We start from the raw sequence: 17,891 nt of genomic DNA on the forward strand, positions 1-17,891 counted from the left end.
ACGCAACCGTAACCGTCGCTTGGGGACACAAAATGATCGACTGTCGGACGCGATACACAACGCCACGGTCACGATGACAACAACCACAGCGAGCGCACGGCACGTTGCGACGGCCGCTCGATGATGTTGACGATAATGCTAACGAATGTTCCGGCCAGTTGGAAAGGCGCGATTTTTCTGCTTTCGTGCTTCGTTCGCTGCCAACAGCCGCTACATCGTCGCACAGTGCAAAGCGCAGGCTGGGACAGTCGTCTTCTCGGGTCCCCTGGTACGCTATCGGTGGGACTCCGTCTGGTTCCGGCGGTTGATGTCGTCCTGTTTCGATGAGCTTCGGTTCCGCTCTTCGGTGTTTGATTAACGAGATCACATGTTTATCACTGGGAAGGATGCTCCGTCGTTTTTATCACGCTCCGTTAGCTATCCTGTTTGGGTTTTTTTCTGTTTTTTGGGAGATGGGAGAGGTCGAGTTTGCTCTCGTTAACCGATGGCCTGTAGTTGAAATGTTTAGTTTTTATCCAACATTCCTAACACGACTTTCAAATAACGGCCACGGCGAGCCTTTGGTGGAGTGCAATGGTTTAGCTGTTAATATAGGGAAAAATGGAAGCGCGAGATAAGAACAGTAATCGACGATCGATCGTTGATAAACTGGTTGAATGTGTTATTCCAACCATAACTCTATAGTGGTCGAATGGAATGAAAAACTTTCACTGTGCTTTTGTTGACTAGGTGTTGGCAAGAAAACACGTTGCAAATTTATTCTTATTTAAAAAGCTAACTTTGTGTTATTTATTGACTAAGCTGCTCTGTGGACGTGCCGCACGCAATCGCGCTTTATTGTTCGCCTTCGGCGGATGTGAACCAATCAATCATATTTTTCTAATACTTGTCAGCTTTTGCGCATCAAACGCATTGTGTTGGTCGATTCAAAGTTGGCCTTAAATAAATCCAACAAAACCAGAACAATCTGCTATCTACGAGCTAGGGGAGTTGAAAGGTAGGAAAACCATCCATCCAGTGGCCGGCAATCGAGTTTGCTTTATGTTTCGAGACCGTAATCCCGTGTTGCGCGGTACGCGCCTGGGATGCTTCACATTGTGAGGGATGGGTTTCGGGTTTTTTTTTATTTCTTCCTTTTACGGTCCGTTGGTGTGAGGTACATTCCACATCTGCACCTGACTGGTATTGGAATTGATAACGGTTGACGCTAACGATGTTTATGAGCCACAGCCAGTGGAAAGAAAAATACCGCTTCGATTCGACCTTTCCTTCGACTGGATGGATCACTTAAGGTGACGAAGGCATAGAACAGTTTGCAATTGGTGGTAGTTTAGAAGAGCTGGGTTTTATTCAATTTTATTTATAATTCATGTTGAAATAGCGAGAAAAACAAACAAAATGCAACACTTCTTCTCGGAACATCCCGGGTATGGTAATTAGAAAACTGTCCAGGCACAATTTTGCACTTCATCACTAACGCAACGCGGTTAGTTTGCTTAATTTGCATGCTAAAAGCGCATCGAAACAGTGCATGAAATGTCGACCACGGAAAATTCTGCACGAAAATTCCAAGAAAAATCCCAACATGCCCCACTGTGGCTATTTCTGTCCTTTTTTTTTTTGGCGCATCGTAAAGTTTGCCTTTTTCCTACCTTGCTACGCGAGCCTGGAGCAACTCATGATGCTCTAAACCAGAACACACACACAAAGCAGGAGAGATAAAGTGGAAAAAAACTGTGCGAAACATCGGTGAAAGTTTGCAACCACCCTGCTGGTATTGCATCTTAGTTCAAAGGATGTTGGTTTTAAGTGAAATTCTCTACGCTCGCTTTACTTTTAGCCGGTGCAACACATCCGCTGCAGCACATCGCTTGTGTGTTCACTCGTACATGAAACGGCATGCTATCCTTTCCATGTTTTAGGTTTTATTTGCTAGCTGGGGGAAAAAAACACCTTACGCTCCTAGGGTTTATGGATTCATTACGAAACTCCCTGGAGCCACCCGAAAAGCGCAACATAACAAATAATGTAGCATTGTACCAAGCGCTTCGTGCAAGCGCTCATGCAACGAACAAATGCGTTCGCATCAGCTTATCGCACCGGAACGACCAGCAGCATCGTTTGCTTTTGTGCGAGGATTAGGATGAGAATGCTCGCAACAGCCATCGGGCGCCTCCATCGGCTAAGCGAAAACCATCGGGCGTCTCCACCACAGCGCAAAAGGATGAAAACCACCGGGCGTCTCCATCATTTGCAACGGAACAAAATATTATCGCTCGGCACGGTTGTTTTACACCCCGAAGAGTACATGTACATGGGTGTAAAATGCACATCCTAGTAACCGCATTTGTTAACAGCTATCAGCAAAACGTTCGCTAGTTTTGGGAAAATTTCCCGTCTCGCATCACTCTTTAACGCTGCCGAATCATTGTTCAACGTGCTGTGGTTAATTTACGGTAGCGTTCGGTGGTCATACTTCACCTATTTATAATCACACATTTGCCCTAGATCTAATCGTGACTTGTGACCGTAAAGTATCACACCGTGCTCTCGCGCGCTGGTAAGTTTTGTAATGTATTGTGCGCGAGGTATTGTTAATTATTTCCGCCTGTTCTTCGCACGCCGCCAGCGGATTGATAGTTACGTGGCAAAAAGGGGTGCAAATGATGCCCCACAACACGGTATATTGTTGTTCCGCCTTTCAATTATGTACTTTTCGAGGTCGACATAAAATTTATGATGGCCCTTGCTTACAATTTTCTCGTTCGCTCCTTCTCTCGCCGCGTGGCCGAATGGTTGAAAAGTGTCTGGAAAGTTTACAGTCAGCATCAACACCATCATTCGTTGGTGGTGGCGAGGTAAAGGAGGACGGGAAACTTGGCACTTTGTTGAGCATTCAATTAGCTTAATGTATTTCGTGTGCTTTGGACGAAGTTCTTTTTTCTCTCATAAACCATTCCTCCAGTCCCGGTTCGCGTAGGCAGCATAAATCAATAAATGCAAAGTATATTTTACTCTCGAGCCGCCGTGTCGACGGCATGGGAGGAACCGAAAAGAAGCCTAACGGACGACCAAACGGTCGATTACATGGAAACTCAATTGATGCCAGCGTGTGCATTATTCCGTTCTCGAGGCTTGAGGCACAAAATAATAACCGTTGAAAGGTCAGCACTGTCAACAGTTCGTTCGGTTGGCTGAGAATTCACATGCTCCGTTCGGTGGCTGCCAAAATGTGTGTCTGGCACGAAGGTTTCACTAAAAATACTTGACCCACCTCCCACATATTTCCAGTTCACTGTACGCTGTACTTTTCCCTCGCCATTCTTGCTCGAGTGGACCTTTTTTTTTAGAGCTGGAAATAATTTTGTCAGAAAGCGGGAGGGACACTTGCGGTGGAAGGATTAACTGGGGATTGTTTTTTTGTCACCATAACCTTGTAACTTAGAGTTGGATATCGTTCGTTCTTGGCCACATGGTTCCGAGAGGCATACATAAAATACCTTCGAAAACAGCATTTCGCTCTATACCGATGGTCGTATCCGTGCTCGTATCGCAACCCAACGGTCACACAAACACACGAAAAAGACCGTTCAATCTTTCGCTAATGAAGGTCGGCCGTGCATGGTTCATTCCGAAAAGGGCAATGGGAAGGATGCGTTATTTTGATTTGGATCAGAAGGAAGTTTCCAAAATAACAGCAGGAATGTGAAGCATTTGTGGAGGTTAAATTATAGGCCGGATTAAGTGTGTACACATGAGAAGGAGCTGATTTACAGGCAGGATATAATAGAAAAAGAAAACATCACCCGTGGAGGACAATTTTTTTGTGGATCAAAAGAACAGCAAATGAATTTAAATGAGGGCTGAATAAATGAGGAATAATTTATTGCACATTTATATTGAACATTTTTTTAAATATATTTATTTTTTATAAATCGTTTATTAATCGTTTATTATCTTTCTCGCGCTGGGCAGAATTTATTGCATCTCGCGCATTTCTTCTTTTTGCATCAGAACACGATCAATTGGGTCAAGTGTAAGAGGATATGAACGCAATCGCATTGCGCTCCATTTCCGCAGTAATGAAATGGCACTGCTTCAAACCCCGTTTGCGCTCTCTGGTGCCCTTTATGGCCATCCTTACTGTTCCATCGTACCGAGAACATCCATCACAGCATCAAAAGTTTCTTCCCCGGTTGGAAAGCAATTAAGATGCTCCCACCGTACCGAATGGGAATGAATAAAAGAAGGAAGTGTCCCATTTCCCGACGATTCTCTAGCGGCAGGAATAGAATCTGGGTTGAATCGTATCAGCAAAAGCAAACGGTGGTATGAAATGGATTCCAGTTCCTAGATTTTGAGAAGAAAGGTACGCGCGAACGGATCTGTTTACCGTGGTTGAGGAAAAACAACCGTTGCAACTTTTCAATATTGCTTTTAGGTAAATTAAAGGTTCTTAGAATGGGAATGTTTAGGGAAATTGTCCTCACTTTAGCTGACGTGAAGATACATCTCTTGAACAGTAGCTGGGAAGAAGCGTACAATGTTGCCATCGCAAAAGCGAGAGTAACTCTTTAACCTTTAATGTAAGGTTCTTGAATATCTTTTCATTAAACTGTTTTTGTTCTCAAGTGTCGTTGCATTCGTTCGTACAATGCTCGAAATCTCCCCTTCCAGGTACGATCAGTCGCTGTAAAATATGTATGATTTACCTTTCTACAATGCTTCGCACTCTTCGGCAAAAAACCCAGTTCGTTAGCTACCGTTTCAACCAGTTATTTGCATTTATTCCCGCCATGTAGCTAAGCATAACTTTTCCCCATCCGTCCCAGGGTTTGCATCGGGAATGAAATGAAATTTGTACTCCGTCGGCAGTCGGTTGCAGTCTGTGATTTCATTTCGCACTCGGCAAACTTCGCAAGGCACTGCCGGAAGTGCTGCGACATTAGGCGTAACTTAGTTTCGGTTCCTGCTCCCTTTTTATCCCAGCAATAAGTATGGATAGCAAAATTATATGCTAAACTATTTGCCTGCTTCCTGTCTCGCGTCTCCTACGGGTGGCTGACTTCTTATCAGTTTGTTTGTCAGCAGGAAAAGTTTTTCCCCTCCGGTGGCTTGTTGTCCTGCTTGCACCGGACCCTTCTAGTTGGATGGGACTGGCTGGTTTCCCTATCGGTCGTTCGAACTGTGTCGGTGAATTTATTACTAACAAGATGGCAATCAAGACAAGAGCATTGCTTCGTTTGCTTCTTTCCGATTCGCCTAATTCGGTTCGAGTTGTTTTCGAAGATAAATAAATGAAAGGTTTTTTTTCGGGGGGACCCCGTCCCATATCGAGCGGGACATGTGTCGGGGCTATTAGGTTGACTGATGTTCCGGGATTATATTTTGGTATTGAGATATGTTTTGTAACTTTACTGTGTGAAAACGAACTTTTTCAACAAGAGAAAAACGCTTTCAGTGGTTCATGTGGGAAAGTTAGAAAGGGAAGTTATTTTAATATGTTGTCTGAGCTTTCGAATAGGTTTCTTGGAATTGAATTTAATTTAATCCTATTTCCCGTTTAGCTGACTACCGCTTTCACCAGCAAAAACTTTGGCGTGAGGTTATTAATTATGTAGCTTTAATGATTTATATTTCTGCACTTTCTGTTCAAAAATATATATGTTCCATTTATGTAATTAAAAGCGCACGGTAAAACCGATGCGTTAATCCCGATGAATGGAAACCTCAGGAAAATGGTCCATAATATCTCAATTAGAACAAATTGTTTACCCTTCTGAAGCAAAACCGCATACGTGGCGACCAGATCGTACCATATGAAGATGAACCTGGTGCCGACTGCTGGTGCCAGACCCTGTCACCGAGATGAATATTTTAGTAAGCTAAATACTTTACCCACACATACGTTTACGTGCACATATCCTTACGCTTACTTCCTGTTTTTCCCCTATCCCAGTCCACGGAAAATGCCACAAACTCACGTATCGATTCGTTGATCTCGGACAAAGACCAGAAGCTCGATTTTTTTTCCTGTATTTCGGTCTTTAATCTCCCCAGTGGGGGAAGTGCACGAAATCGTAATCGAACGAATGGATGTACACATATTGACACATTGGCTTTACCGAACCCCTCTTGCCGAGGGTCGGTTGGGGATGCTATTCCCGTCGGTTTGTCCTTGCAGTGAATCTGTACTCCGTTTTTTTTCTGTATTCCGTTTCTTCCTGCCATACTTCCGTGGTGAAAGTTTTGGGCTTTCAGATCAATATATTTGTGGTGTGGGAAATGGATGGAACGTGCTTGGATGTGCAATTCCAAGGCTCAGCCTGCCTATTTGTGTGCAAAACGAAACCCCCTCTAAAGGTTAAAAAATAAAGGTGCCTGAGTAGATTAAACAAACATTTGATTGCTGGTTTTTTTCTTTGATTTTCTACACGGTAATTACTATTTTAAGGTAATTTAGCGGTGACGTTTGTAAATATTATATGCTGTTTTCCCCAAATAATGCTTTAGTTAGTGTGCGTAACGCACAACAATTCTTCATTAATAATTTCTCGATATTAAAACATTCTATTTTCAGGCATCTTTTCTCGAACATCTGATCACGGCGGACGCTATATCACCTGTATAAATGCTCTACCCTGTTCATCACTGAAAAGTGGCAGGGATAACTCATCCCATTTGCTACAAATATTTATTTCCATTTTACGGCACTTAATGACATTGTAAACCTATTATGATATCATCCAAGCTCTCACCGTTCGGTAAGCCCAAATCTTCCAAACTTGGGAAGGTGTGATGAATATGACCATTCGTTTCGTGCGCTTCTTGAGGCATTTAATGCGTTTTTCATGGAATACGTTCACCGCCCACGTCCCACGTAATCGGTCGAGATCCGGTAGCACGGTCATGAAAACATCGTGATCGCCCCGGGCACGTTGGAAAACAATAATTTCCCGTTAATCGTGCCTACCCTCAAAGCACCAACGGAAATGGAGCGAGAGCAGTCGGGGACTTTTTTTCCATTTTTCCACCACCAGAAAAATGGTGTCCCCCGAGTGAAGATGAGGCTTGGTGGTCAATAGCTTAAAGAGGCTCTACAGAATCGTGGAGGAAAATATCGCAGGGATCGCAAGTTCAGTTCCTGTGAGGTACGGATAGTTGATGAACATGTCTCAAGTTATCCACGGTTCGCTTAGTAACGCTACAAGTGAAGTAGGCGTGTTTGAACTTACTCCGGTGGATCTCAGTAACCTTTGCCTTTTGAAAGCAACATGGCCAACATTTCAACGAGAGGTCCCTTTTCATCCTTGACAGTTTTGACAGCAAAGAGCGCTGGTGAAGGTGGTTGACACTAGACAACGTCCGGACAGGAATCCATCGGGACAGTTAATAACGTCAGTGTTACCGGTTGTCCTAGGGACGCAAAAAACAAGCACTTGCTTAGATTCCATCAGGAAACACTATCGCCCGAGCGGATCGATTTTATCATCATTATCGCCAAGCACCATCGTAATTGTATCGGTGAGTTTCCCGTTCGCGTGGAAGTGTTCCCTCCTTTCGCCAACATGTATCTTCATTAAATTCTAGAACAACGACTCTCGGAGGCACCATTGCACTTGGATACCTTTACACATTCACTGGAGTTGATTCCGGGCGGAAAAGGACAATGAACCACCATCCCTCATAAAGACATCGGATAGAACGTTACACAAACTCCCGCAAGTACACGCGGCACCACGTATACCAGAAGCGCACACTTTTGCGGTACTGGGTATGTTTGCTGTTTGTTGTTTTTTCTTACCACCGCAACCTAGAGGATTTACACTTTCACGCACTCAAACATAAAACACAAACAAACCAAACACCTACGCCCGAAAACGAAACTGCCTCATAATCGGGGAGTACCTTTGCACTCTGGGGAGGTCACAGACGCAAGCCGGCACTCAGCATGTTCTGAGAAGTGTAAATGGAAATGAGCGACTTTCGTGGCAAATGTTTGCTTCAGCAACTCCCCCGTGGATACCTTCAAACCAATGTGGCGGTTTGTGTGGTTGAACAGTCAAACAGCAGGTGTTTGAACGCGAAATTGATAAGAGTCCGATTATGTAACGTGATTGTGTTATGATTGAATTTTTGTTTTTTTGTTTTTCGTTACTCGCTGTTTTATTCAGCATGTCTCCAACGGTGACATCGACGACTTACTTTTGCAGAAGAAAATAGAAGTAAGTGGTGAATCGATGCATGTAAATTATAGCTGAACACACAAACTAAGAAGGGCCCGGAAAACGAACCAGCCCGCGTTGCTACTCTCTAGCTGGTAAGAACGGCGACGGAACAGTGGAATGGTTTACTACGTCTGAGAGTAGGCGGAATAAATTGTTTCCCTTCGTACGCGATACTTCTAGCATAGGCTCGACTAGCCCCAGCAGGGAGGGAAATCCTTTTCAAAAGCACCAACACTTCAACAAACACACACTCAAACACATACACACACACACATCAACAGCCAGACACCCACAACCGTGGCGGGGTGACACCATAAACTCCCGGGGCTCTGATAACGCACGCTCGCCTACCACTCGTCGCACAGCGAGTCAAGTTCACGAAACACAGGCTTTCCTTCCTTAACATCCCCCACCATCTTTTTTTCATGTGCACTTCTTCTTCTTTGGTCGACCGTCCCCCTCGGGGGTTAACTGATTGGTTGGGTTTTAGCAACCGAAGGTCGGTTTACTATCGACCTCGGGGAAGACACCAAAGAAAATCAAAGAAAAGCATCAAAAGGGGCCACACTTACACACAACTCCTTGACACTTGGCGAACGAAACGGTGGCACAAAATGGAGGACACCCACACGCAGTAGGGCGTCTTTTTTTTGCCTACACAGTACCCCTAGAACCTGGAGGTGCACTGGTTCTGTGTGCCGTTGTGCGACTGGGGCGGCTGTACCGGACACGTTGGACACGTCCAAGGATGTCAATCTTCACTCACAGACTGAACTGGCGTGCACCACCTGGACGCGTGATGGTGGCGCCCCCAAAAAAACCCGTGCGAGCGGAAGAGTATTTTACCCGAGAAGAATTTTTCCCGTCGATTACTGGGAACTGGGAGATGCTAGCGGCGTTAGTGAGAGTGTGCGAGAGCCGTTCGCTGTTGTGGGAGAGTTGAAGCGACGAGAAAAGAACGGCGGGGAAAATCTAAAAGCAGGCACATGGTTGGTTTTGCTCTCGGAGCTCATTTTCAATGACAGTTCGGCACTGTTGTTTGATAAACGTTGTTAGTGCTGCACCTATCTTAAGTGCTGATGGAAGACGCTTCAATCAGATGCTTATTTTTCGAGCCAGGACGGTAAAATTAATTTTTAAAACTAATAATGTATTTTTTAGTGATAATTGCATACTTTCAAGGGCATTTTAATGTAACGCCTAAAAGTATGCAGCTTGAAGATGATAAATTACCTCACGAATGGATTTTTCAATCCATTACATCTGCAGTTACATCGAAATGGATGATAGAAATGAAAACAATTTGGATCATAGGTGGATAGAAACAGTGGTATATCATTGTATACAAACAACTTTCACTACTCACCACCATTTTAAACCCATAACTCTCCCTCATTTGACGAATTTGCTTCCACCTTCCTGCTCGCTTATTTATTAAAAGAGAACCACTGACTCTCGCTCGCAGAATGTGCTCACCTTCAAAGTGGATGGAAATGAGTGACACTCACCACGATAGCACAATAAATGAGTGCCTTAAAAGTTCTCATTCGTTTCCGTTATTTTTTTTTATTTTACCTCTGTCAACAAGAATTCCAGCGATTGGGTTGTAACGAAAGTTCGGAAAAGAATGCAATCTAATTTTTTTAAAAACTTTGTTACGGTGTGTAGATTTTCTTTTCTGAATGAAAATAGATTTTATTTGCATTTTGATAATGATTCATTGTTACATGGCTAAACTACATTCAACAATCGCTAGGTGTTTTTGTTTCAATTCGTTTCAACTGTTCGGTTCATCTTTCTTGCATCGTTTTGTTTTAAATTTTAAATATTTCTATCGATGTTAAATGTGAATAGCAAACAGGCTCTAGCTAAATACGAATTACGGATTGTTTTTCCTCTGTTCTAGTATTTGATTGTTTGTAACATTTTGTTATAATATGTTGGGGCGGGATTGATGCGTATATCGCTACGTTCTGTGTATGTATGGTGTACGATTTGTTGCATGTCACCTCTACACGTCACGATGACCTATCAGCTATATTGGAATAAGTTGTAGCAGTAGTGTGGCACTTAGACTAAATTGACTAGCGTTGAATAAGTTTAGAAAACAAAAAAAACAATTTACGTTCCGTTAAACTCTCCCACTGTGCTGATAAAGTTTGAAATGCTCTCCACTGAGCGCTTTCGGGTCGGTCTCGTAGGAAAACTTTCCCACAAGCCCTGACTGACAGCTTGTCGTCTCAATTTGCATTCCAGATCCGGAATTGATTTAATTGAATTAAAAAAGTCTGTGCCAATAACAAAATGCATGGCACAAGACGAACTTTTTTTTTGTTTTGTGTAGCTAATGATAAGTGTTGTTGTGTATTTGCATTCCCTGTCAATTCTGAACGTTCGTTTCAGATAGAAAAAATAGAATCTTCTAACCCCTTCTAAATTGACTACAATTATCGCTAGACATTGAAAACATCCCCCACTAGAAGGAGCTTCTGTTTTCTGTTTGCTGGCCACGACCAGTTCTTTCGCATTCTCTATCACATGGAAAGCTAACAGTCTAACGCCATTAGCCTCGGCACGCGTGCATTAAGCCCCCCTAATCAGTAATTAAGTCAGTGACAGTGGCTTGAGTCTTTGCTAGTGCATGTTTTAATTTATTTAACAGTTCCTTTAATGTCTTTCCTCAAAATTTGCCAATTTTACTCTTCAATAAATGGATTTCTCTAGATTTCAATCTTACTCCAAAGCGAACTAACAATCAGATATTGAAGGTAGAATACTTGTACGGTGCTTAACTCATGCCCAAGAAGATGATGATTTTTATATCCTCCAAACTTCAAAGCACGCTTGCCTTCGCCGTGTTGTACTTTTTAAGCGTGAGCATTTCATCATATTCACTCTACTTTAACTCCTCCACTTCCTTCTCGAGATCCGCACCGGTCACGCTCGGAGCCATACCGTCGTACCCATTTTTCAGGAAGATCTCCTCAATGTTCTGTATCGAGCGTGCGTTACGCTTTGGGCTCAACACCCTCCGATCGTCCTCATCGAACTCACTGTCCTCGGTTTCGGTGTCGCCGAACTGCAGACTGTCGATACTTTCCGCGTCACCGTCGCCCCCATTGGAGGCTCCCAGTTGGTAGCAACTCTCCGACAGATGGTTGTACGTTTCCAGATCGATAAAGTACTGCTCGTTGTCCAGGATCGTCTGGCGCCATTCGGTGTTATCGAACGGACCAAGATTGCCACCGTATTCCGCCGGCAGAAGATCCTTCGAAACGTACTTGTGCAGCGAGCTCAAGCTATTACCGTGCAGGTGTATCTTCAAGTGGGTAAGAGAACGGGAGAACGAATGTAAGAGTTTAAGTACTGCGGCGAGATGACCGTACTTACTCGCCGTCGGATTTTGTCCTTGAGGAATGGTTTCAGCACGGCAAGAATGGCGTCGAAGTAGAACGGTTCGTGAAGCACGTGGAACGCTTTAAACCGAAGTGGGAACGCTTCCTGGACCACCTCCACCGTTTTCTTCGCTAGATGAGGTGAAAGATACCTGTCGGATGGATCGAAAACCCAGTATTACTGGTGGTAAGGTCACGCAACAAGGAAAGAAGTGCATCGTTCTGGCACGTACCGTGCATGAGCAAATCCAAGTCCAGCCATATCGAGCAGCACCACTAAGCCTCCAATCTGTGTTTCCGGACTTCGGACGGCATCCTCGAGCGCTAGCACATTACTGCGGAACACGTAATCCACCGGAATCTTATACGGATCACATTTTTCTGCACAGAAAATCGGACGAGTAAGTGGAGATACATGGAATGACAATTCTATTTCCAGCGGATCACTGGACTCACCAACTCGAAACAAGTAGATTTGCCGTCCGTGTTCGTCCTTCTTCGGAAGCATGGTTTGAATTTGCATCTCCAGCATAAACTTCATCTCGGACGGTGGGGACACTTTGAATATCTCCGGGTACTCTTCCTTCATCTTGTAGTACTTTTGCATCTGCAAATGGAAAGGGTGGCATTCCGATTCAGATGTAAATCAAGTAACGCTCACGCTGACGATCGGTCAGCTACGGGGGGCAATGGGTTACCATTTTGAATGCCTTCTCGACGTCAAACTTTTTGGCGCGTAAAAATCGCAACAGAAACGAATCATCCCGCCGGCATCCCAGCGCCCGCTGATGGTTCTCGTTGTATATGTTGAGCTGCTGCCGGAGCTGGCGAATTTTCGTGTACGTCAGCTCACCACCCGTTTCGCCCAGCTCCTTCTCCGCCTTCTCCCGGTACTTGACATCTGTTGTGGGCAGCGGAATTGACAGCGGAAAGGGTAGAGAAAGAAGAAAAATATAAAAAAAAAACTGAAGAAGAACTGGTTGCACTGAAATATGCAATCCACCGGAAAGGCTTTTTTTGTTTCCAACTGACCTAGATTTTTGTTCATCTCGTACTCGAGCATTGCATTATTGTCGAGCGTGGCGGTTTTTCCGAAGATTTTCCGCGGGCTGTTCAACGGTGTGCTGTCGTTGCTGGACATTTTGTCGTTTTTTTTTCTTCACTTCCTAGTGCTTTACTTTTGTGCCAAGCTACGCTTTACGCTGGATGCTTCCAGCCGAGTACGATGCTGCTGTGAGAACTTTGCCCACCGGTGTTCGAAGAATTGTTTTATAATGGTAGCTCTCGATGCAATTCCGATGCGCTTGTATTGCCACGAAAGGCGGGAAGGAAATCATTCAAACATGTTTCAGCGAGCTTACTGTTCTGTAAAACAATGGAAAAGAAATTGAGTTTGAAGAGCCGTACTTAGTAAATAAAACTTTCTCCGTGTACTTGAGATAATTGCGCAGAGGTTATGTTGGCAATTGACCGTTTTAATAAGAATTCTTTTCAATACCTACACTTAGCATTGGCTATAATATGAGAATCTTTTTTTAAAACAGATCTTTAAATAAATGTTTCCATAACTTGTTACTACATACTCCATCGATTTTGAAGAATTAGTCTACAAAAAATAAATGATTACATACTTTTAGGCGCTAAATACGAATAGAAGGTTTCGGCTTTCTTCACGTCAGGAGAACTGTGAAAAGTCCAGATCCGTAGCCAACAGTAAATTTACAATTAAAAAACAGATCCCTAAATTTAATACAACGTTTAATAACTTTAATTCAAGTTATTTTAAATTTATTAAGTATTGCAGCAAATTTAATGGTGAACCAAAGCAAACTGTTCTCTATTCAAAAAGGTATTTTTTCTCCCTTCAAATAGCTCCATTCAACTCTTTGGCAAGAAATGGATAAACATACAACATGGAGTTGTTTATTTTACTATTGGCGATATATCGTAGCTAATGTGCAATCGATACGCTTCATTCGATTGAGATCGATTGGGGTTTATTTTTTACGCGTGATTTACTCTGCACGCGGAGTTCGTATACATTTATTTTTGCCTTCTGGAGGATATCGTTTGCATATTCCGACAATCATCATCGAATACAACGAAATGATAGACGATCGTAATGATTCATAAATTCACGGGCGACCATCATCCGGACGGTCGCAAAAACGAAAGGCCACAACCGTTTGGCATGTGAACGAACTCGCCCATTAAGGGCTTTGAGTGTGTGGCAAACAAAATGAAAGACGCCACCAATTCCACCACGCTAGGCTTCGCGTACACACTACCACCAAACAGCATGCCTGCAAGACACCGTCCGATTGATGCGATGCGAGCAAAAAAAAAACGCGCACGATATAGAGCAGATTATTTTTAGAAGAAACAATTCTTTCGCCACCTGACAAACGCGTCTGTTTCGTTTCCTTTCGTTGGCACCGTCTGTGCTTGCGAAACACATAGAAGGCGCAAGGCGTATGTGCGAGAGCTAGGGCTAGACAGTGTGGGCGGGAAGATGCGAAGCACTAGACAATGCACTTCAAGTGCATCTTTTACGACGTTGAATAAAGTGTCCCTGCTGATTTAGGTGTACATTCTTTCGTGCTGGTGTTAAAACGCTACCAAACTTAATAATGGCGCTAATGAAAAGAGACACGTTTAGAGCAAACGCACCACGTGAGTTATGTTTGCGGGATTTGGATGATTTTAAAGGTGACATACCGATTAGTACGATTTATTACAGGAAATTGCTTCTACCATACTACAATGAAACATCTCTATTGTAACTAAAATAATATAAAAATAGATTGAAGAAAATGGATGTAATCGCACGGAGTGTGTGTTTAGTTGACATTTGTTCTCAACATTGATTTATTGTCAACAGCACAAGAATGTACATAAATAAATAAATAATAATAATAAATAATTAATATTATAATAATTAAATAAAAAAATAAATAATTATCTGTTGGTACTAAAGACAGATATTATACATTCTAAAGTTAAAAAAAATAGAACTATTAAATTATTGATCTACTAAATGCTATAGAAAGCATATTCTCCTATTACTCTAGACCACCAATGGTTCATTCTCGCGAATACAGTGTGTTTATTTGCTCAATCTCATTTCATCCACCGTTAAACCACTGATTGATAGTCGCTCATCGCAACCATCAGGCCAGTGATAATAGAACTCAATCAATGCAAATTCTGCATCCCTCCAATCAATTGTCGTTCCACACACAAAAAAAAAGGTCCATCGACGAACTGCCAATCAACGGGCATCAACGGGCAGTCACACCATGGTACATGATCCGCATTTCCAAGCACAGCCGACACGTTAATCAAACGTTTCCCCCCCATTTCGTCAGGGCCGTTGCACGGATGCGATACCTATTTAGCAATGCAAATGCCCTAAACAACACCCCATGTACACGATCCTTACTGGGTGTTTACCGTGTCGTGTTCCTGTTGCACCGAAAACTACTATAGCCGTAGGACGTGGCGATGGAAATCACCATTCGTTCGGCTACTTTCAGCCAGTAATTGGGAATGGTCACGCATAAGCCAACTAGCCCAATTTTCAATGCTGCTTGCACTGAAACTATCGACACACAAACACACACAAACACTGCGTTCCGGTGAAGAAAGGTCAGCTGCATGTCGCGATGGAGACAATGTGGCGCCAAAAACAAAATAATCGGGACCGTAATAGTACCGCGATAAGGCTGGTCCATCGTACACACATGCAGTGCACTGTTTGGTTTGCGTCATCACCATCGCCAATGCGTGTCCCGATGTGTTGTGTTGTGTGTCCCGCCTCCCCCCGGTTTCGTGTATTTTCCCTTTTCCGGGGGAGGATGCCGTGAGATACCGCTCGCGTGATCTCAGAGCGCATACTCCGCATGGAGTATTGATACAACTTCAGGACATTAGAGGTGGTTTGTGAGAGATCACTGTGTCTCTTTTTATGTTGATAATGTCAAAAGAAGTCTTGGAGACTCCTTTTAGATGCTATTTCAACTTCAACCATGTATTGTTTAAATAGAGTCTTTTAGCTATATTTTCATGAAAAGTTTAAAAAACCCTTTGAACGCATCTTCCCATCGACAATTGTGGCGCGTTTCTCACGACACTCGGTTCTCTCTGCCACTTGTCAAAAATCGACCACACCGTTGCATCGCGCGTCCCGTCCCCATGAGCATGATTGTACTACACTTACCAACCCCCGATAGGTTACGACTGTGATGTGTTAAGCTGCGAGGATGTGGCGGCCATGAGTTGACGGAGGCGAAATTAATTAAAATATCACATTCAATTACACGCGGGATCTGGCCACATCGGGGCAAACCGTTCGCGAACGTTTGATGGCGTCGGTTGTGAAATTTTCAGTAGCGAACCTTCTTGCAAGACTATTGTATCACACGTACACTTTAACGGACAAGGACCGTGTTACGCTTTTCAGTGATTTGATACTACATGAAAGTGAGACAGTCCACGAACAGCACTAAAACACGGAGCAACGATGTGGCATGGGTGGGGAAGAGTAAACACACTTTGAACACGTTCCTCCCTAGCACTAGACAGTCATGTCCTTGAGGTTCGGAGCATTGTCACCCGCATTGACACTCGGCTGCATTAGTAGCGAAATCCGAAATATAACCGTACAGTCAGCCGAATTCTACGAACTCATCCCGTAAACTTATGAATAATTCGCAGCCTTTCCCTGTTGGTTTTATTTGTACTTTCTTTTTTTCTTTCTCTCACACCCTGAACGGAAAGGTGAGATGATGTTTTTTCACGAATCTACCCCCGGCGGCTTCACAATTCCGACTGACGCGCGCCGAATTCCGGAGCACATCCGAGAGCGGGAAGCATTACGTATACCGTCAAACAGGGCGGCGACCTGTATTGGCGCTTCACACTCGCACTCGGCGCTCGTTTTCGAGCAGTTTCGGTGAGACGTGATTCTCTCCCGACCAAGTACCGAGCGTGGAAAACAGATGTTTTCCCCCGGTACGTGATGTTACCAGCAGCTGTCACTAATTGGAGAGGTTGTTGAGAAGGAGAGGAAAATCTTGACGCATGTGGTTTTGTTTGTTAGTCTCTCTAGTAGCTATAGTTTACTTTAGTATCAAATGTTTCACTGATCAACTTTGGTCTTCGAGGGTACTACTGCTTTGCGGTACGTTTAGTCTCCGGCGTTATCTTCACTCGCCGTCCAAACAATCGACCACCTTCGTTAGCATATCGTTAAAATCGATTGCCGCGTCCTGTACTGCTACTCCCAAACATTGCTCAGTATCTTTGGCCAGAACGGACACCGCACGGGAAGTTTGTCCGATGAGTACAGCGGCATCACGCACGACTCCCTCCACGATACTAACTGCCGCAGGAGCCTATAAGCATTGGAGAAACAATTTAAAGTTCCGGCTCTTCCTTGCACATACCCTGCCATACTCACATTCTGCAGCGCACAGTTGATCTGATCTCCAATCCAAGAGTTCTCCGACAGGCACTTCTGTCCGATTGCAATAATATCCTTCACCTTCCCGGCACCAGCCGCCACATGGTCACGAATATTATTCTCGATCGCGCGCACACGCTCCAACGTTTCCTTGCCACACACTGCCGCTTTATCACGGGCACGCTCCACAATGTCACGGATGTCCTGAGGTACTTCCGAAAAGCACGGCGACACTTTTGCCTTGAGCTCGTCCAGTGCACCGTCGTAACTTGCGACTTCCTTCAGCACCTTCTCGTTGTACAGCTGCTCCAGATCCTGGATCGCCTCCTCAACCGAACGGAACTGCTTGCCTGTGCTCTGTTCCAGCGAGGTAAGGCTTGCGAGTGCTTCCTTTGCAATCCCATTCAGCAGGTTGTTAAAGTCGGAGAAGAACCGTGCTTGAGTGTCCAACGAAGGGACATCGTTCGATGGGAGCGCCACTGGACCAGCTTGAAGCTTTGGAGATAATCGAAAGGAAAAGCTGCAAGAAGCCGCTTGAGAGTAGTGCCAAACATCTCACCTGTCCGAGGCAAACGGCTAGAACTCCTAGCAGCAGCAGCAGTTTCATTGTTCTTTGCACGCGGAAACTTATCAACCGAGCGTCTAGCACACTAGCCTTTTATATTAAGCTTTATTTACTTAAAACCCTCTTCACAGTTCCATCTTCAAGCTACTTGAGATGTTGTGAATCAAAAGTGATAAATGTTGTATCTTGGTGCGATAGGAAGAAGGCTTGTTATCGCTTTGCTATCTATCCTCCACGGC

At 44.0% G+C, this 17,891-nt stretch overlaps 2 protein-coding genes across 2 annotated transcripts; both read right to left on the reverse strand.

The window, feature by feature from the left end:
- Window positions 1-9,964: 9,964 nt before the first annotated feature.
- Window positions 9,965-16,035, reverse strand: LOC128300357 (alpha-tocopherol transfer protein-like). The gene is made up of 7 exons (XM_053036385.1): window positions 15,843-16,035; window positions 12,656-12,988; window positions 12,322-12,524; window positions 12,080-12,230; window positions 11,857-12,004; window positions 11,619-11,775; window positions 9,965-11,547 (listed from the first exon to the last, which is right to left on the reverse strand). Exons 2-7 carry the CDS (start codon window positions 12,762-12,764, stop codon window positions 11,125-11,127), a joined length of 1,191 nt encoding a protein of 396 aa, XP_052892345.1. The 5' UTR covers window positions 12,765-12,988; window positions 15,843-16,035; the 3' UTR covers window positions 9,965-11,124.
- A 668-nt stretch (window positions 16,036-16,703) lies between these two features.
- Window positions 16,704-17,756, reverse strand: LOC128300358 (uncharacterized). Its single transcript, XM_053036386.1, has 3 exons — window positions 17,647-17,756; window positions 17,085-17,582; window positions 16,704-17,019 (listed from the first exon to the last, which is right to left on the reverse strand). The coding sequence occupies exons 1-3, from the start codon at window positions 17,692-17,694 to the stop codon at window positions 16,831-16,833; spliced, it is 735 nt and encodes a 244-aa protein (XP_052892346.1). The 5' UTR covers window positions 17,695-17,756; the 3' UTR covers window positions 16,704-16,830.
- Between the last annotated feature and the right edge of the window lie 135 nt (window positions 17,757-17,891).

Source organism: Anopheles moucheti, chromosome 3 (genome assembly GCF_943734755.1).
Source record: "Anopheles moucheti chromosome 3, idAnoMoucSN_F20_07, whole genome shotgun sequence".
In the NCBI taxonomy this organism is placed as follows: Eukaryota; Metazoa; Arthropoda; class Insecta; order Diptera; family Culicidae; genus Anopheles; species Anopheles moucheti.

Excerpts from the sequence above, each read along its gene's own strand:
- LOC128300357 (XM_053036385.1), bottom strand. The coding sequence starts at position 12,764 with ATGTCCAGCAACGACAGCACACCGTTGAACAGCCCGCGGAAAATCTTC. Across the intron at positions 12,231-12,321 it reads TCGAGAAGGCATTCAAAATG|ATGCAAAAGTACTACAAGAT; the intron begins GTAACCCATTGC and ends TTCCATTTGCAG. Across the intron at positions 11,776-11,856 it reads CTTGGATTTGCTCATGCACG|GTATCTTTCACCTCATCTAG; the intron begins GTACGTGCCAGA and ends TCCATCCGACAG.
- LOC128300358 (XM_053036386.1), bottom strand. The coding sequence starts at position 17,694 with ATGAAACTGCTGCTGCTGCTAGGAGTTCTAGCCGTTTGCCTCGGACAG. Across the intron at positions 17,583-17,646 it reads TAGCCGTTTGCCTCGGACAG|CTTCAAGCTGGTCCAGTGGC; the intron begins GTGAGATGTTTG and ends TTATCTCCAAAG. Across the intron at positions 17,020-17,084 it reads TCAACTGTGCGCTGCAGAAT|GCTCCTGCGGCAGTTAGTAT; the intron begins GTGAGTATGGCA and ends CAATGCTTATAG.